Genomic DNA, 21,612 nt, shown 5'->3' with positions numbered 1-21,612 from the left:
TCAGATGCCCTGGGGGGACGTAGTGCCACATGGGTGCAGTCAATGGCACCTAGCACTTTTGGGAATTGTGCCACACTGTAGAAATCGAGGGTGGCAGCCTGCCTTTCTGCAGGTGTCCTGGGCAGGTATATGTGCCTACGGACTGATGGGCGTGCAGTGATGATGTTCAAGACCTGGTGTAGGCAGCGTGACTGCGTGGCCTGTGACACCCCACCCACTATGGCACTTGTCCGCTGAAATGATCCTGTGGTCAAGAAGTGCAGTACATTGAGGACCTTCTCCAGGGGGCTGAGTGCTTGGGAGCACAGGGTGGGTGATGTGAGGTCATCCTCCCACTCATTGACCAGGTCCAGTATTATGTGTGGGGGAAACCTGTACCTCCCATACACCTGGTCATCAGGCATCCCAAAAAGGCTGGTTCTGGGAGTGAAAATTCGGGCCCTCACTATCCTCCTCCTCCTCCTTTGGTAACCAACGGCCACTGCTGCTAGGAATGGTATATTCATCCTGGCGTATGAGCTTGTTTGTTGTTTGCGTGCACTTTTATGCTGCGCGGGTCGACGTACGCCTGCTTCAGGCTGGCGTACGTGTCTCAGGATTGGACCATTTATTGTTCGGCATGTCGTAGGCAAACGTGTGAATCTTCCCGCCCACCCCAGGAATACACGTAGCACGCTCTCCCAGGCCCAGTCGCAGGTAAATATTCCCGCCCACCCCTGGAATACATGTACCCCACTCTCACAGGCCCAGTCGCGTGTGGAAGTTCACGCACACCCCATAGTACATATACCGAGGCCAATCGCGTGTGGGTCTTCCCGCGCACCCCGAAGTACAGGTACCCAGGCCAATCGCGTGTGGAAGTTCACGCGCACCCCGAAGTACACGTACCCAGGCTAATCGCATGTGGAAGTTCACGCGCACCCCGAAGTACACGTACCCAGGTCAATCGCGTGTGGGACTTCCCGCGCACCCCGTAGTACACGTACCCAGGCCAATCGTGTGTGGAACTTCCCGCGCACCCCGAAGTACACGTACCCAGGCCAATCGCATGTGGGACTTCCCGCGCACCCCAAAGTACACGTACCCAGGCCAATCGCGTGTGGAACTTCCCGCGCACCCCGAAGTACACGTACCCAGGCAAATCGCACGGCTGGGGGGTGGGGGTGCAGGGGGATATGTGTGGGAGCCTGGTGGAGGTTGCCCCTGGTGGCTGGGGGGTGGGGGTCAGGGGGACATGTGTGGGAGCCTGGTGGAGGCTGCCCCTGCACTCCTGGGGGTGGGGGTGGTGGTAGACATGGATGGGGGCCTGGTGGAGGCTGCCCCTGCACTGCTGGGGGGTGGGGGTGGTGGTAGACATGAGTGGGGGCCTGGTGGAGGGTGCCCCTGCACTGCTGGGGGGTGGGGGTGATGGAAGACATGAGTGGGGGCCTGGTGGAGGCTGCCCCTGCACTGCTGGGGGGTGGGGGTGATGGGAGACATGAGTGGGGGCCTGGTGGAGGCTGCCCCTGCACTTCTGGGGGGTGGGGGTGACGGGAGACATGTGTTGGTGATCAGTAGTGCAAGGTGACATGTGGGTTGGCTGGTGGGCATGGCCTTGGTGGATGGGTTGCCTGTGGGACATGAGCAGGGGTGCAGGGTAGTACCCTGTGGTGTGGGCTGCCTGCAGGGGCCGTGGAGGGTGTAGAGGGAACACCTGGGAGGACCCACATGGCCAAATCACGTGTAGTATTCCCCGGCACCACCGAAATACACGTACCCTGCAGAAATCGCGTTTGGAACTTCCCGCGCACCTCGGAATGCACATACCCAGGCCAATCGTGTGTGGAACTTCCCGCGCACCCCCACCTACCCAGGCCAATCGCATGTGGAACTTCCCACGCACCCCGTAATACACGTACCCAGGCCAATCGCGTGTGGAACTTCCCGCGCACCCCGAAGTACACGTACCCAGGCCAATCGCGTGTGGAACTTCCCGCACACCCAGGAACACGCGCACACGCTATTTTTCACACAGCGGGTGTCCATGTTTGTCGGTGCCCCTTTGCACCTCATTTGTCCTAGAGGGCCACTGTATGGCCCATTCATCATGGCTGTATATGGGTGCTTTTTGTTAGCGCACATTTTGGCGTACATTTTTTTAAGCCTGCTTTCTTGTGGCGTACTTGTTTGGCCCTGTGCGCGTCTTTGACCGTGCGCTGGTTTGCCCTATTCGATTCCATGAATACAGGTTGTAGGCGAGCGTGTGGGCGTTCTGCGCACTTGCCTCCTGTACTTCCCCCGTGACGCCCATATTTTCACACGTTGTTCCCCATTCCGAGTGTTACGCCCCGTGTTCCCCCTACATTTGTGATGTGCGCCGCGCTAAGTGAGATTTCGCAGTGGCCGTGGCGCACGCTGTTGGATGACCTGTGCGCCGGCGTGCGCGGCGCACATTTTTAGCGCACATCCAATGTTTTTCTCGGGCACGGACTTCCATGAATCGCTGTGCGCTGGTTTCCCTGCGATTTTCGCACTTGCACTGCAATTTTCGCACTTGCACTGCGATTCGCACGTTTTGGCACCTCTGCGCGGGAATTTTCGCCGCACATTATTTCCATGAATCGACCCCTTAATCTGCATAATGAATCTATTGGTTGCCTCCATGACCACCAGTCTGGCTTCATGGCAGCCAGAAGCACGGAAACTGCTCTTCTGAAAACCTGTGAAGACTTGCTCTCCAATCTTGACTCTAACCTTCCTTCTGTCCTCATTCTCCTTGATCTCTCATTATTTTCCATCTATAAAACAGGTGATAGGTTAGACCCTGGGAATTATCTGAATGGGCTCTTTCATCGTGGAGAATGAAACATTTCAGATAGAATTTTGCAAAGTGATGGGTACCACCATAAATGGTTTAATCTTGTCCATTTTACAAGAGAGAACTGTGGCTCCCACCCTAATTGGCTTAATTTTAGACCTCAGTGCGGGATTTGATTTTGTAATAATAAGTTCTCTTTTGTGGTACAAATTGAACAACTGGGGAATTCCAGAAGGGATTTTAAAATTGTTAATAATGTTTCACTTTACTGTACGTTAATTTATAATGCGCAGCAAAGAACCCATAGGCATGATGGCGCGGACAAGACAAAATACAACAAATAAACAAATAAGGGAAATTCACGACAACTCATTGATGCAGACAATCTCATTTTTTTTCAATGCTACACCCAAAGTGCTGCAGTGGAAACAAGTGTCATTCCAACTGTACGCCAATAAGCACAACCTACAAATGAACATGGAGGGTAGCTTCTTAACGGCAACATCTTCGTGCATGGTTTCATCAACATTCTGGAACCATACACGAAGATGCCGTCATGGTTACCTTGCACGTTCTAACATAACAGGAACTATCTATGTACAATTTAACCATAACAATATCCTCACATCTCCCCTTCTAAATAAATTTAAATTTATAATGAATTAAATATATTGAAAGTTTTGACATAACATTTCTGCCATGCTGTGATAATACATAAAACTTTTAACTCTACGTTTCTAAATACTATAAAGGATATAAAGATTCTTCATGTTACGAGATGTGGTTCATGTTACACAGTAGTGCCACAATTCCTGGATCCACGTCGTAACTTCTCAAGTTCTCAATAATATACATAGTCTTGTTTATGGTTCCACATTCTCTTCCTGTGTCTTGATTTTGACTGACCATTGTCATTACTCTCTTCATGTGGATTCTTTTCTCTGCACACCCTACTTGGTCCATCAATTTTATCCTTGAATATCTTGTTTTTGAATGTCTCTCCATACATGTCTTGTTCACTTTCATTTCTCATTACTTCCTCCTCCTTTGCCAAGACCACATCATCACATGACCATTTCTTGCCGTCCTCTAAAATCACTGATTTCTTAGAACACTCCATCACCCTTTGGGGAGGACAAAATCTTGACTCACCTTTCATTACACGTTTTGGTTCTCTCACTCTCACCCAATCACCTTTCACAATTTCACTCTCTTGAACATGTTTCTGTCTGTCATAGTATCTTTTATACTCTTCTTGTTTCCTTTTTACTTTGTTGACAATGTCTTCCAAGTTTATCTCTTTGTCTCTTCTGTTCCTCATCCAAGCAGGCCTGAGCCTATTTGTAGATATTCCCCTTCTCATCAATGTGAATGGAACTTCCTCAGTCACCGAATGTGGTGTGACTTTGTATGTGTTGAGGGCCTCCTTGAGCGCCTCTTTCCATGGTAGACCATTCACAATAGCTAATTGAATAATACCTTTTATGAAACGGTTCATCCTCTCCACTAAATCGTTCCCCATTGGGTGGTACAGGGCTGTGGTGCTGTGTTTAATGTCTCTGTCCTTCAGAAACTTTTGAACTTCCAAAGACATGAATTGAGCTCCATTATCTGACACAAGCTCTTGCGGTTCTCCTTCTCTGTTAAAGATTTCCTCCAAAAACTTCATCACTTTGATAGCCGATACAGAGTCCTCAACAATACCACATTCCACCCACTTGGATGTGTGATCTACCAACACTATAAAGTAAACTTTTTGTGATCCCAATGTTTCATACGGTCCAGCTATATCAATAGCCAATTTTGTCCATACCGTACTGGGAATACTCACTGGCTGCAATGGAGTTACACGTACCGATTTGCTCTTGTCACTCACTGCACATGCAGTACAATCTCTGACTAGTGTTTCCATTTCGCCCCACATGTTAGGCCACCAATATACTTCCCTTACTCTTCTCTTTGTCAACATTCTACCCACATGGCCTTCATGAGCAATGTCCATGATCCTTTTCGTCAAATTTGTCGGAGGTATTATGCGATCTCCTTGATAGACACATACTTTATCACTAGACAACTCGTCTTTGAATCTTTCCCAGGATTTCAGATTGCCATCACTATCTTCCCAACCATTCTCAATAGCTCTTCTCAACATTTCTTGTTCAGGGTCACATTCTCCTCCTTTGAAAAACTCGGATGCACATGAGCTATGATACAATCCATGTTTTGTTCTTCCGTAAATTCTTCTTTGTCCTCACACTCACCCTCGACACTCTCACACGGTAGGCGAGAGAAACAATCCGCTACCACATTGTTTCTTCCTGGTGTGTATTGTATGGTTACATTGAATTGCATGATGATCAGTGTCCATCTTCTTATGCATGGAGATGTCATGTGAGGGTTTATCGAGTTCAAAACATGGACAAGTGGTTTATGATCTGTTTTAATATCCACTGGAATGCCCCAAATAAGACCTCTGAAATGTTCTAATATCCACTTGACACCAAGAGCTTCCTTTTCTATTGTCGAATAGTTCCTTTCAGCACCCCTTAATGTCCTCGAGGCAAAAGCAATGGGAACAATTTCACCTGCTTGTACTTGTTCTAGCACACCTCCTAGTCCTATATTATTTGCATCAACTGATATCCTTGTCTTGGCCTTTGAGTCAAACATCTTTAACGCCGGTGCTTTATTGATCATTGTTTTGATGAGCTCAAATTCTCTTTTGCATTCTTCAGACCAATTAAACTTCACACCTTTGTCCATTAAACTTCTCATTCTCTCAGTTCTATCGGATTAATGGTCAATGAATTTAGAGTAGTATTCTGTCAATCCCATGAAACTCCTGAGTTGGTCCTTATTCTTGGGGTCAGGAATTTTAAAAATGGTGTCCACCAATGATTCTTTTGGCATTATTCCATCAGCATTTATCCGATGGCCCAGGTATGTTACCTCACTTTTCTTGATCTTGCACTTTTCAATTTTGAGTGTCATTCCTTTCTTTTGTAGAACTTGTAGCACACCTAATAACTTTGCATCATGTTCTTCTTGAGACATCCCTGATACCAAGATATCATCTTGGAAATAATGTACCCCTTGTAAACCTTCAAATAAATGATTCATTAACCTTTGGAACACAGCGGCCACTGAAGCCAACCCAAAAGGCATTCTCTTGTATCTAAAAGCTCCTAACGGTGTTACAAAAGATGTCAAATGGCTAGACTCTTCCTCCAGCACAACTTGGTGATATGCTGATGATAGATCTAACGTCGTGAAATACTTTGCTGGCTTCATGGTGGTCAACATTTCCCCAATGTTCGGCAGAGGATGCCGGTCTAGCCAAATATTGGCATTCAAGTCTCTTAAATCCACGCACATTCTGATGGATCCATCCGTTTATTTTTACAATTACAATTGGGGACAACCACTCTGAACTTTCAATAGGTTCGATGATGTCCTGCATGCATAACTTGTCTAATTCATTCTTTAATGCCTCTCTGGTACCAATGGGTATGTTCCTCACTTTGTGTACCACTGGCCTCGCACCTCTTCTGAGTATGATGCGATGTTCAAACCCTTTAAGTAAAACTATTTTTTCATTGAATACTTTGGGAAAAGCCTTTGCCAGGTTTTCTGCAGTGTCACAACTGTTCTCGGTAATCCATAAGATGGGTACCTTTTCACCCGGATGAATTGTGATTTTCAAGGATGCTTGCTACCACCATCCTACTATCGAAAACCCATTCTCAGCCACATACAGTCTGCAGTATGTCTTTCTCCCTTCAAAGTTTAAACGCACCCAAACAAAACCTATAATGTTGATGGGTGTTTTTCCATAACCTGTTGCATTGTTTTTTGCCACCTGTAGCTCTTCCATCTTTTTGTTCAATATATTCACATATGTCTCCACATCAACCATCGTATACAGAGAACCAGTGTCTACCATCACTTGTAAAGTTATGCCATCTATCTCCATGGGAACCCACGGTCCCACACCATTTTCACCTGGGGTGACAGCAAGTATTTGAACTCTGTCTTCAAGTCGATCTGTGACTGCCAACATGCTGTTTGGACCACCAATTTCCTCCAATGCCTTTATACTTGTCGTTGCCGCACCTCTGCCTCTATTGTATCTGCCACGATTTCTCCCATAGCAGCTATTGAATCTGCCCCTTCCTCTACTGTTGCGACACATTTTTCCAAAATGTCCTAGATGTCCACATCTGTAACATTCTGCTGATACAGCTGGACAGTCTCCGTCTGCATTGGCATGTTTATACCAACCACAATTTAAACATCTGTTATTTTGTCTGAACGTGCCTCCCCTTTCTTGTCTGGGTCCACTATTTGCGTCTGACCTGACCAACCTCTTAACCATGGCAATCAACTCATCTTCTTGAGTGCTATGCTGTCCATCATCCATATCTTGAACTGATTTAATCTCAGCATTCTCAAACTTGTTTTGGACCTCCTTCATACATTTTTCACCTAGTTCCATCGATCTGGCAATTTCAATTGTTTTCTCCAGCATAGGGTTCTTCGCCTGCCACAAGCGTTGTTGAATGCGTGGATCTGCCACGTGTAAAACCATTTGATCTCTCAAATATTCATCTGCCACTCCTGTGAAAGCACACGTGGCCATCAAACCTCTCAGTGCGGCCAAATAGGAGTCTATAGTTTCTTCTTTACCTTGTCTCCTTTTAAATAATCTGTATCTTTCCAATACAATGTTAGTTTTATTGCCAAAATGCTTATTAAGCTTGGTAATCACGGTGTCGTATTTTCTAGCTTCACTCGAAGTTTCACCCCAGCTCTCCTCATCATGTTCCAAATCAGGCAATGTCCTGAAAATCCTTAGTGCCTCTGCCCCTATACAATTCAGAAGCGTAGCCTCTTTATGGTCATCATTGAACTTTGAGCCTCCTATCGCCCTCAGGTACACCTGGAAATGATCCTGCCATTGTTCCCAGGGGCATGTTGGATTCCCTGGTAAGGGCAAATACTTCACTGGGGCAGCTATGCTTTGCATGACTCACAATTCGTATGGTAAAGAAAGCTCCTGTATAAGGTTCCCTTTTATTTTCTCTTGTAATATATATTCACCTTCCACTCTATTATTGTACTTTTTATGACTATTTTATTATTATTACTTTTTTTTTTTATTTTCCCTTGGCACGTGAGTATTTATATCAACACCTCACAGTATCCAGCATTAAATTTCTCACTCCATCACAATACTTCCGTGCTTATCCACTTGTGCGCATTGTTCTGATCCCTTTTTATGTCCGCGCACTTCTCCTGCATGCGAAGGCTTGCGCGATATGATCGCCGCCTTCCCGACGCGTAGCATTCAATGTCGGCTTGTGATTCAGTGCGGCACCCAAGATGGCAGCATGCACAGCACGTACGAGGGTCCTTTCCTCTAGTGCCTGCAGCGGTTGGTCCAGCTCACGCGGAGCCGCCGTATGATGCCGGAAAAGTACGTTTAACAAAGTCCATTAATTTATAAACTTTCTCCGCAGCAGCGCCGCTCACCTATTTTCATTCGGCATCCATGCCACTTGCAGCGCGTCGTTCGCCTTCCCTTTATCCACGATCAGCACACTGTCCGGGAGCGATTGGTTCACTCGCTCGTCTCTGTGCCTGGGGGCTCCCTCCACAGACTAACTCCTCGTCGCCAATTGTTGTGTTTACTTAGGTTGTAACACACTCACACACTAACACAGCAAGATGTGTTGAACTTGTGTTTAGTAGGAGGAGCCCCCAGGAGGGCAGCTTCTTAACGGCAACATCTTCGTGTATGGTTTCATCAACATTCTGGAACCATACACGAAGATGCCGTCATGGTTACCTTGCACGTTCTAACATAACAGGAACTATCTATGTACAATTTAACCATAACAATATCCTCACAAACACGTCAGGTAATTCATTTATTTAACTAAGAAAATGTTATTTGACAGTTTGAGAGTCAGAGCTAAGGCAATGAGGGCTCAAATGAAAATGACTGCCCAGAATGTTTGTACATTTACTTACATACCTTTAATTATTTTTTACAAAATTAAAATTGTTCCATTGCTTATTTATGGTGTAGAACTACTTAATTTTAATAATTGGCAGGTACTAAAATCCTCTCAAAAATGATTTTATTTTTAATCGCACTCCATGTCAGACTCCAGCCTCTAAGCACGGGAGCGGGACTGGTTATCAAACGCATGCTGCTCTGTGTAGCCTTGTTTCCAAGACAAGCACGTTGCAGCTGGGCTATCCTCCAGGCTAATTAGACGGATGCATGTGGAAGAATACTTTGGGTCTCACCAACTCATTGACGCTAGCACTCTTAAGATTTGCTGTTTGAACTAGTTTCTCTTAAAACGTTAATTTTGTATAGAAAAACAAAATCAACTTCTAGCCAAGATAAACCCACCTACAAATTAATTATATGATGACATTTGCGGATTTATTTAAATAAATCTGTTGCTTCAGTTGTATATTTTATGGATCAAGCTGAATCTGCTCTAGAAGAGATAGGCTCAATCGACAAAACACTATTGGATTTCCCTTACTTGACGTAGAGGAAATTGTTTGCTTTTGATTTGTGTGTCACAAAAAGAGTGATAGAAGCCTATACGCTGTACAAAGAATATGTTAAGCTTCATCAAAGGCGGAATACACTTCCAATTTTTATTAAAAGCTTCCCCTCGAATTTGTATACAACAATCTACCTTAGATTTTGTTTAAATATGGTACCCATCTTTGAGGTGGTGGGCCCACGATTGAAAATAAGTAGAGACAAACAAAATGTCCTGCTTTGCTGTGGAGAGATGTAAAACATTTATTAACTGACTGAGTGGGAACTTTGGACGTGAAAAAAGGCACTTTAAAAAGTGTCAAACGTGCATGCCAGACACTCATGTATGACATTATGTCTGCACCCATGCTGGTGCTAGGTACACAATTCACAATGACGGACACTTAAAGAGCCTGTCAAGACAAAATATTATAAAAAGAAACAAAAATGCATTTCCAACCCATTTTTAGCAAACAGAAATGCAATTTGAACATCAGGGGTCTCCGGTGTAAACAACCCTATGCAGAAAGGAACCTTCTATGTATTGGATAGCCCCTGCACCTGTTCTGAACAGATGCAGGGAGGTGCATGGCAACTCCCCCATATGCTCAGTGATACATAACTGAACATTAGCACTCAAAAAAAGCATAACAATGTGCATGTCAGAGACAAGCACATGCTCAACGTCTTTGCGAATGGGGTGCATCTTTTTTTCCCTGCATCTTCCGGGGAAAAAAAGGGTTTGCAAATCGGTCACTATGTTTTGATGGGAACACACAAGCATTCTCCATAACGATATATCCTGCTGGAACAATTCTTACTAACTACATTGGGAATTAGCAATTACAAATTAATCAATTACACATCCCCTTTTGTCACATAATTGCTTGTGACACTTAATGTCAAGCCATACCTCTTTGTTGGGTCCGAGAGACGGCGAGTCTGTCTCCAAACAAATGTTCTCCAATGGAATTTGCCTGATTATCTTCTCTCGCTGGATTTAAGAAACACACACAAATCAAAGTATCGTACGACTATTGCGTTGAATTCAAACACTGCTTCGTTTCGCATTGACAAATGGCATTACATTCTCGCTTTTGAACAGAACAGCATGCACGAGTACCCCACATGCAAATACTCTGAATGTACAGCACAAGGAAAGTAGGAATCCTAAGATAAAGGCCCTTCCAACAAGACTGCCCTCAATAACAAGTGGTGGGTTGTGATAAGCAATTTTATTGACTCATCAAAACCTAAACAATACAAAATACTCATTCTCCAGGGCTATAAACAACCACAGACTAAATTCAGATATAACAAGCTAAATATTGGCAGAGGTCAACAAAATAGCGCTTACACAACAAAACTATTCTATGTAAACCTATGCAGAGGACTCCGGTAACAAGTAATTTGTCACCATATATCACCAACCACCCCACTAGAAGGTCGGTTTCCAATAGAAAAAGATTGTAAACAGTGATTTTCCTATCGACGCACTAAATATTCTCACTCTTATCCAAGTGTGCAAGGGACTTTATTGACCGATCAATCCATTGATGATAGAGGAGGAAGTGCACCGCCTGCCCACCTCCCTTCAATACTTCCATACGAGCAACAGTCTTTACACAGCATGGAAGCAGGTCACCAGCTGCTCAGCCTCTATAATGCCATGCGAGCTATGACGGCCATGCATGATCATTTCTGCTCATGGTCAACTACTACTCATCTCTGTCCAGACAGAGTCTGTAAATCAATCTTGATGCTCGCAGGTCACGTGAATATCTTCTTTCCTCTTCGGCCTCTGATTTACCTTTGGAACACTGGATGTATTCACTGCCTGAACTTATTTCCCCTAAAAATAAATGGATCCCTCTCTTCAATTTTCAGGCTTTAATACGAACATTCAACCCTTATTTAAGTTTTATACAGACACATTTATTGCTTTTTGGTTGATACTGCTCTTTTTGTTGTTCTTCATCTTAAGGACTTATGTGCCATTACTCTCAGATATGCAAAGTGTCACAGATGAAACAAGAATCACTCCAGGAATGTTATTGACTTTGTCAATGCACCGTAGGGCCGTTCCTCTCTCTTGTCTTGAAAAGCACCTTGTCATTAACCCACGCGTCCCTGGCCCGGGTTAGCAGACAGCGAATGTTAATCGCTGTCTAATCACTGCCTTGTAATAGATGTGAGGACCTTAAGGCAATGTGCTTTTTCTAACTAGACTCCCTCATGTCCTGCCCTATCTAGTGATTAGTGTTCTATAAGGATAGGTAATATGCCTTGTAGATACCCTGCTAAATTTACTCTTGAATCTGTCATGCTTGCACTCTCCTCTCTCTTCTCCTTTCTGTACCCCGAACTACTCTCTTCCTCCAACTCTGCCAATCTCTCTTCTCTTCTCCATCTACTCCTTTGTCCCTCTGATGTCTGTCACTCCTTCTAGGCCATGTATCGACTCTCTGATGTTACTCCATCCTCCTCTGCACTGCTACCTCATCCACACAATTACTCCCTCCTCAACACTACTACTCCATCCTCTCCACTACACCCTACAGACCACTACTCCTTCCTTCAAAGTACTACACTCTCCTCCACACTACTCCCTGTTCTACCCTACTACCTCTAAGCATGTACTCTTCTGTCGCCTTGTAGCATACACTTCAAAGTCACTCCCTACACTATTTGCTTTACCAACACTTGCTACACTAATACGCTGAATGACACTTGTGATGATCCTTCATATCATGTCACTTCTCCCGGGGAAGAATCCCTTCCTATGAGGCTAGGGAGGTGAGACCGCTAACCAATAGTCCCCCTAGGGGTGGTAACATGCACGAGGATCTCATGGGGATAAGGACACTCGGAGGCACAACCCCGTGAAATTCCACCATGTAGGCTAACGATAACCACCAAATCATCTCAACATAAACTCACTCCCGAAACTATGTATTATTGTGAAATATCGAATCCATCGGATGACAAAAGTACTGAGACGAAGAAGCGCTAAAATACGCTACATTTGAGTGGGACGAAGGATAGAGCAGCTGATGTAAATTGGAAGGACGATACGCTGGGGCCATCCCTGCGATTTAAACTGAGCAGCAAAGATGGACTGTGTTCTCTGTCATCCTCTGACCCATCTGGCAATGGTCCGTGCGGTTCTGGCAAGCTAGAAGCTGTGATACGACCAGAGGGAGAACCAGACGACCGAGGAGGCTGCATTGAAGCCTGGAGAGTTGGTGCAGGGCTTCAGGAGATGGCAGCAAGACTTCTCTCGAAGGCTGAGACGAGAAATAGCAGGACGCCCGAGAAGTGTCTTGCAAGTCAGTCAGGAACAAGCATGATAGACTTGCAGAGACTGCGATGTGGTGAGACGACCAGTAGTGGGTGAACCATTCAGTCCGGCAATGGTGCCGAGATCACCTACCGTTGCCTACCGCAAAACCACATAGCTGACTATCAGGAGAGATCAAGAGACTGTGGTGGAGGCGTAACCTGTCACGGTAGGAACAAGGGGTCCACCCTAACTGGAGGTGGAGAGAGGCGAGACGCAGAGAAGTGTGGACCCGTGACACGTGGCAACACCGATGAAGAGTTCCCCAAGAGAAGGTAAGGAGAACACATACAAGTCCGAGAGGGGGCAGGCAAGTTACAAGACATTAAACCATAAAGAAATAGAGAACACCGTAAACCATTTTGTGATACAACTCCCAGGCCAGTTCCACAAAAGGTTGGTGCTGGAGCATCAAGAGGGACTCCAGGAACAGCTTCATCGTCCTAGGGGTGGCAGATCAAGAATGGTACAAAACCTAGAGATTGTGAAAACCTCCCTAAGGCAGCCACACACCTTTTTGAGAACTGTGAGAGACACTGGGGATCCAGTTAGGAAAAGGGAGTCATTCTCCTAGCCTCACGAGAACTTTATGTTTATTTTCTGTTGGGTTACAGAGAACCCAGAACTTTTGTGGAACATTTGTTTTAAACAACCTGAGAGGCGTTTGGACGCTTTACATCCAGGAGAAGGGAGTCATTTTCCTGGATTACGATCAGTAGCTGGACTTTATAGCGTTTTGTTGTAGTGACATGGATAGCATAAGAACCTTCGTAACCAGGACGGTGCCTTCCTGTTTTGACTCACACCGACTTCCCGACGAGCACCCGAGTTTCTTTAGTTTAGCTAGGGAAATTCCCTTGGCGTTAGGGAAAGATAGGTTTGGTTGATCATTTAATAAAAGTCTAAAACAACCACTATGGCACCATGTGGTCAGTCTCTTCATTCATTGGTGCCACACATACACTGCAGTATTATTTCCACTCCTTAGTCATGGCATGGTCTGTTGGTTGTCCACCTCCACCTAAAACCTCACCATAAAAACCCACACTTCCTTCTTCCTTTTGTTTGCTTATATTCCCCTCGCCTGCCGGTATTAGTCCTCTGTCCAGGGACAATTTGACCCGTTCTTCCCCACCCAGGGTGTGTTAGTACTCTGAAAAGTCATAAATAGCTGTCTAAGCCCTGCCCCCTTTCTCCGAATTGGGTCAGCCATGAAACAACACTGACGGCCCGGGCAGGCAATAGTTCATGTTCGTGTTTCAGGACGGATTCCAGGTGCCCCTGAGGTAAGTATCACAGAGAGGAACTCCAGTTTGTGTCTCTGGAGGTCTAGGAATTGTCTGAGGGCTTGAGAGTGCTCATCAGTATCTCCCAGGAGCACCTTGCGGTCCTCTTGCTGTCCGTGTCTGGATGTAATTTCCCTCTGTGTGTCTCTCTCTCTGTGCTGGGGCTCACCAGTTGTGTATTGTTAGTATAGTGCATGCATATCATCCTCTAGGTTGTAGGTCAAAGGATCGACAACCAAAGGGTCGAATGGTCAAAGGATCGACACCAAAGGACCGAAAACGAAAGGATCGAAATGTTTAATTTTTTTTGGTACTTTTTTTTCACTAAACGAAAACCCAAAAAAATAGCGAGTCAAGGGCGGTGCTTCGTTTTGAACCTACCCTGTTTTGCTGCTGTGGCTCTGGTCAGGACTACAGACCACTGGAGTGTGAGCTACAGCGCTTTGTCCATCGTGTTAATTGGAAACTTTGGAACTTTTGATAGAGAGCCTTTCTCCTTTAAGGCTTCCCGAGCAGCAGGCCACGCCCCCTGGAGCCAGGAAGTAAAAAGCAGTGTCCTGAGCCCTTGCGGCGTGAAGCCCGGTGCGAGTCAAGGGCGGTGCTTCGTTTTGAACCTACGCTGTTTTGCTGCTGTGGCTCTGGTCAGGACTACAGACCACTGGAGTGTGAGCTACAGCGCTTTGTCCATCGTGTTAATTGGAAACTTTGGAACTTTTGATAGAGAGCCTTTCTCCTTTAAGGCTTCCCGAGCAGCAGGCCACGCCCCCTGGAGCCAGGAAGTAAAAAGCAGTGTCCTGAGCCCTTGCGGCGTGAAGCCCGGTGCGAGTCAAGGGCGGTGCTTCGTTTTGAACCTACGCTGTTTTGCTGCTGTGGCTCTGGTCAGGACTACAGACCACTGGAGTGTGAGCTACAGCGCTTTGTCATCGTGTTAATTGGAAACTTTGGAACTTTTGATAGAGAGCCTTTCTCCTTTAAGGCTTCCCGAGCAGCAGGCCACGCCCCCTGGAGCCAGGAAGTAAAAAGCAGTGTCCTGAGCCCTTGCGGCGTGAAGCCCGGTGCGAGTGAAGGGCGGTGCTTCGTTTTGAACCTACGCTGTTTTGCTGCTGTTTGGCTCTGGTCGGCAGCAGAAAGTGAAATCGCGGAGTCCGGCAGCGAGTCCAGTCTGCCCGGTCCGCTTCAGTGCGCGTCTGAGCGTTTTGGTGAGTGGCGTTAGCGGCTCGGTCAGATGGAACTGCCCCCAGGCGAGGAGATCTCAGGCGTGGGAGTACATACGCGAAACCGGCTGCGGAAACAAAACTCTAAAAAGGAGCAAGGTAAGATAAACGAACTCCACCGTACACCAAATGCGTTGCCACAAAAAGCAGATCTGTATGCCCTCGACTGCGCAGTAGAAACATCTTCAGAGACCTTAAACGATGGCTCACCTAGCGTGCAATAAATTGCACCTCGAGTTAGACAGGTATTGCCATCATCTGTTACACGGCCGCCCTCAACGGCAGCCGCGCACACCGGGTTAGCCGTGGTTGAGGTTGAGGCTGTAGTTGCGGTAGAGGCAGGAGTGGGAGTCGGTGCGGGAGGGGACGACGCAGTCGACGTCCCTCCCGCAGCAGTCTACCTTGAGGCGAACAATAAAAATCACTCCACCTACATCGCCACAAATTCTGAAGTGGCCCATCGCCAAACCGCAAATTCCAACGTGCAGCCTGTAATGTTCCCGGTGTCAAACACAAAAGGTTCGAAAACTCGAGAAAGTCACAATGAACACCCAGTACACAATAGGATCGAACTCACAGCGCGTTTTCCTGTTCTCCCTACATTTGTGCAAATCGATCTTCCAGAACATCCTCCAACAGTATACCTAGATGCCTCCGAGACCTTCTCATTTGACATTACTGATGCAGATTTATTGGCACTGCGATCTCCATCAGTCGGAAACCTAAAATCTCCCGAACAACAGAATAGTTCCATCCAGTCTGATGCAATATCAAAAAATACAGGGGCCCTGCAAGGTTACTCCAGTATACAAGATCTTCAAAAAACAGCCAAACGATCTGACACACGGCCTACTATTCAAAAAGGTGCTTCTCAAGTGCACATAGCTACGCACGCAACAACATGCACTGCAAACAAGGTAGTTAGATGTGCACCAATAATGGCGCATCAGCTGTCTGGGCAAGGTCCGAAAACAATACGCCCAAGTTAAAAGCACAGCTGATACCCAACGTGAGCACATCCATGTCTTTCGACATTGCTGCGCGTGAAGCACGGCTAACTGCACGACTGAAATCAGACTTTAATCTAATGCGTGAGCGCCTAAATGAAAGCTTTCCATCTAACAATGCCAATGTGGATACACCTGGATGCAAGGAAAGCACTATGCGCAAAGAAGCAAAACATACCTTTCAAAAAACACCATCTTCACCTCACCCTGGTTCCATAGTATGCCACTTGAACTTGGACGCACCTGATGTCCATCAACAAAATAACAAACAGAATAAAACGGAGAACAAAAAACACGACGATCATAATGTTATTCACACTGCAAATAACTCGACAGAAAATGGGCCATTGGAAATAAATGAAAGTAATGGTCCCGAAAACTACACGAACACCAAAGGTAACATCTCCATCGCGGCCGGAATTCAGATTCACAATAATGTCTTAGCGACCACCTCAATAGCATTAATGCCATTCATGAAGTTATACGAGACCCTAAATGAATCCGTACAGGACCAAAACGCCATTCTGGCAGTGATAAACAACAAAATGCTGACTTTAGAAAAGAGAAATGAACATCTAAGCAATCGTTTGGACCTTGAAGCTGCGTCGACCCATCAATGGCACTCTCGTCTAAATGAAATCACACGACGGGAGGCACATGAAAAATTAGATCTCGCTGAAGCACTAGTAGAGTGCACAAAGTGGCTCAGACACAATGTCACTGTACAACCACTCATCAATATAATGAGAGAGCCTGCAGCCGGCAGTCAAAACCGTGCTGATCATGGGAGGAAGTCTAAGCATCAAGAGAGTCATGATCACCCACAGATGCAATCAATTGATCTGGAGAAAAATCTCACAGACACTGAGATTAGCGGTGAAAAAACTGCAAACAGGAATGAGGAAATCATCCGACTCGAGAAAGCAACGCCCTCTATTGTTGAATCTACCATCAAAGTAAACAATATAGTGGGCTCCGCAACCTCGACTAATGTTCAACGAAGATGTCCCAATGAATTACTAGCACCACTGGTGGCACTACACACTAAAACCAGTATCCGTGTACGTCTAAATGCAGAAGGAGAATTAACTGATGAAATAAAAACTACACAGGGTGTGAAGCAAGGTTGCCCACTTGCAGCCACACTGTTTAAACTTTTCATTTCAGATTTACCAGAAGCTTTTTCCCTAACGAGGTACTTTCCTCCAAAAATCAACGGCACGCTTGTAACACATATAATCTACGCGGATGACATAGTGTTGCTAGATAGCACCGAAATAGGCCTACAACGATCATTAACAGCTTTGCAAGCCTACCTAACATTAAATCATTTAATGATAAATGTAAACAAAACGCAAGTGATGGTTCTTGGATCAAAAAACAACTTAAGAAAAACGAGGTTCAACTGGTACATCGATAAGGAAATACTATCATGTACAGAAGCCATCCGATATCTGGGTGTTTCATTCAATGGCTCAATCAGAGAGTGGAGTTGGACAAACGAAATCATCTCGCGCATGAAAATGTTTGCTTTACAAGGTCGCAAATTGCATTTAAATTACGGGAAATTCTCACTCCAACCAGTAACGACTTTCTACTTACAGAAAGTGATTCCAGCATTATGCTTTGGGAGTGAAACAGGGTGGAATATCAGGGCAAGCCTATGGGCACAAGTCGAAGGTTGCTTCTGGCGTAAAGTCCTCCAACTACCACAATGCGTTTCAATGGTGGCTGTGAGACACGAACTTGGTCTTGACTCCCTGCACTCTACTGTACTATGGAAATCCATACTACTGTTGAGGAAAATCAGAATGGTGCCGGTAGCAACTGCTTACACAATTTTGGCCAACAAAAAAAACGATACATCCGCATCCATGCTAAAAAGCTGGGAAGAAAACCTATTAGACAACCTGGAAGAAGCAAACATAAAAATGCCGCTGGTGCTACGGTCGCCGAAACTGGCAAAAATAAAATTCATGCAATCCAAGTGGATTAAAAACGGGGAAAGGCGAGCAGCACTATCCACAGGCTTAGACTATGGAATGTGCGAACAGGAAAGAGGTACTTTACCGAAATACCTGTCTAAGTTTCCCTCTCATTACCATCGGAATCAATTTCTAAGGCTTCGCCTTAATTTGACCAACACCAGGTTATACAAAAGAAGAATAAAAGATCCCATGACTATCGATGCCAACTGTCGTTTCTGTAAGCAAGAACCTGAATCTATCAAACATCTTATAATCGATTGCACACAGATTAATAAACAGCGTACCCTCCATCTTGAACGTTATGCACCTAAAAACGGCAATATGGACGAATGGTGGTCGTATTTGATAACGGGACGAAACGTACAGCTAACCTGCAACGTGATTAACTTTATGGACATGATACTGACATAATCCACTATAAATCACTGGCTCCCCAGAACAAGGATTTAACTTGGACGATCCATTATGCCCGCGCTTGCCTAACTCAAAGGAAAAATGTATTAATGGCATGACGTGGGCTGGGGATCGCAATTGAATTGAATCTGACAAAAAAGTTTGTTTTTCTTTACAAAACTAAAAGTAAAAAAAAAAAAATATATATATATATATAATTTATTTAAAAAAATATTTGATCCTTTGGTTTTCGATCCTTTGGTGTCGATCCTTTGACCATTCGACCCTTATGATTCGATCCTTTGACCAGACACCCATCCTTTATGAATCTTAATAGCTACATCAATGGGAAATATTTATTTGTCTTTATTATTATCTGGTTACGCCTAAATCTCCTTCCACTGCACACAGACCACCTCACAGACGGCAACGTATGCCTACCATAAATGAATACACGTTACTCTCTTTAGGACTATCACACACTCTTCTTCCACCACACCCCAGCCAATGGCTAGCCCAGTGTCACGGCGCTGTGATTTATCATTTTAGGGTCTTCCTTCCAGATAAAACACATACCCCAATGTCACCCCCAAACCTCATAGAACTACACCAGCCCCCAGGACTTGGGTACTTCTGTCCTGTCGTCATCAGCACCTCAGTTCCACACCTGCCACTTCCATCCTACTAACAACCCCTACCCATGCCCTTTGTCTTGCAGGGCAACTTCTATCAAGACCACAAAACTAGCAGAGGTGAGCTATGTAAGACCTCTTTACATTACATTTGCAAACTTGCCCATCATTTTGGATTCCACCCATCTAGATGTTTTTTTTTAATTAGTCTAAAGTTCAAACAAGTGCACCAGTATCTGCTTGACTCTAAAATGAGCTTGACTTCATAACCCCAAATTCCTATTTTCCATCCAAGCACAATGTAGCCATTAGCATTTATTATGCTTTCAACTCATCCGAATTGCCACATTTGTTACAGATTTTGCCTTCTTTGCACTGATGTGGGGCGGTAGTTTTGGACTCAGGCTGAAGACACGAACAGGCATCCAAGCCAATGGGCCTCATTACAAGTTTGGCAGTAGCCTTGTCGGTAAAACAGGCAGGCCGCCGCCAAACTTGCAAATTGTTCCAGCGCCTGGCAATGGGGAAATACAGGGCTATTACAGCCCTGGCGGACCCTGTATTTCTCCATTGCCAGGCGTCAGAATCTTTCACTCCCCATTCCCATTGAGTCCAATGGACTCAATGGGAATGGGGAGGACGTTAGCACCGGCACCATTCAGAATGGTGCCGCTGCTAACATCAAGGTCTGCGGGCGGGTGCCTTTCCGCCCACCAGGTCAGACCTGGCGGGCGGGGGGGCCCCCGCCGGCAGAACTCGTAGTTTGCCAGTCCATTAACAACGGTACCGGTAAGCTTACCCGTACCGTTGTTCCCGGACCGGCAAACTCGTAATGAGGGCCAGTGTGTCCCTACAAGAAACAGAAAAACACTGACAAGCATCCTATTTTCCATCCGAGCACAATGTAGCCATTAGCATTTATGATGCTTTCAACTCATCCGAATTGCCACATTAGTTACAAATTTTGCCTTCTTTGCACTGAAGTGGGGCACTAGATTTGTGCCACAAAGTGTTCTATTTCTTGGTGGGGTCTGACAGATTAGCAACCTATAGGTAGCATATAAGCTCCTAAATTGGTTCCAGCAAAATAGAAAAAACAAATATAGAGAACATTTTGATCTCCAGCAAACATTGTTAATGAACTTTTGAGATTTTGGTGAGTCGAAATCTTCCAGAAAATAAGTAAACATGATCACTTCACCACACATTGCTCCTAATGCTCAATGACATCTGAAAATCAGACTCAATGCCAATTTTAGGTTGTTTGGCAATAAAATTTATTCCGACAGTAAAGGGAATAATCTTAAAGAACTACAGGCCTCATTAAATTGTTGCCGGTCCGGAATCAAGGGTGTCGGTAAGCTCACTGGCACCCTTGTTTCCGGACCGGCAAACTACGTGTTTGCCTGCCGCAGCCGCTGTGCCAGAAAGGTCTGACCCTGCCGGGCGCAGCGGTCACGGTAGGCAAACCCTTCACAGAAGCACCGCACCGTTAGCAACAGTGCCAGTGCTTCTGTGTCCCCACTCCCGTAGAGTCCTATTGGACTCTATGGGAATGGGGATGAACAAATATACCGGCGCCCAACTTCCCGGCCGCTGGACTCGTAATGAGCCGGTGGCACCGGGAAATCAGGCAGCGGTACATTTTTATGGGTCCGGCGGCAACCCGCCGGTAGCAACGGCAGGGTTACCGCCGGACCCGTAGTGAGGCCCTATAAGTCCAAATAAATCAGGACATCTTGGATAAGTGCCATGCTATCCCTCACTACTCAGAAGGCAGGCAATGACTTTAATTGGTAAATCTATGTGGCATCCTTGCTAGCGGTCAATTGCCCACAAAGTGCAGAGAAAGTAAGTTTAATGTGATTTATTAAGGGATAAACCGAGCATGGAGCAAAATGGCAAAGGATAGCATAATCTGCAATTAAAATGCCAGGATTGTTCCCCAAGTTGCAATTTACTAAATTCCCAGGATAGATCCAATCTTTTTTTGATTGTTTAAAAAGTAAAATTTCAGGAGTAACTAAAAGATTCAAGATTCCACTTCAGTTACAGGTTTTCTCCTAGAGTTCCCTTCCTTACAGGGATTTTGAGCACAGTCCTTAGGTAAAATCTATTCAGTCTCCACACCTGGGTCTTGTTCCCTTCCTGGTTTCTGTGGAGACCACAATCCTGTATTGGTGTCAGGGTGATGTTCTTCCTTTTTCGGTCCTGTTCCTCAGTGATTCGGTCTTTCCTACCTCAGGAGTCTTTCCCATTTGCAAGACACAAGAAGTCTCTGTGTATTGGCGTTCTGCTCAGTTGTTGCAATGACATGCCTGATAAGGGCAAGGTCATACAAGGTAATGAGGGTCAGAGTAGGCTGGATGTGGAAGTTGTAGTTCTTT

General features: G+C 45.5%; 1 protein-coding gene across 1 annotated transcript in view; it reads right to left on the bottom strand.

The window, feature by feature from the left end:
• Positions 1–21,612, bottom strand: part of LOC138468123 (putative deoxyribonuclease tatdn3-A) — a 1,043,131-nt gene that overhangs the window by 128,490 nt on the left and 893,029 nt on the right. The window contains exon 9 of the mRNA XM_069608540.1: positions 10,279–10,359. Within this exon, the coding sequence (XP_069464641.1) occupies positions 10,279–10,359 (81 nt within the window). The remainder of the gene's footprint in view (positions 1–10,278; positions 10,360–21,612) is intronic.

The sequence above is a fragment of the Ambystoma mexicanum genome, chromosome 4q (assembly GCF_040938575.1).
Source record: "Ambystoma mexicanum isolate Mex_15411 chromosome 4q, UKY_AmexF1_1, whole genome shotgun sequence".
NCBI classification, from domain to species: Eukaryota; Metazoa; Chordata; class Amphibia; order Caudata; family Ambystomatidae; genus Ambystoma; species Ambystoma mexicanum.
Note: the sequence above shows the minus strand (reverse complement) of the source record. Positions and strands in the feature narration are given on the sequence as shown.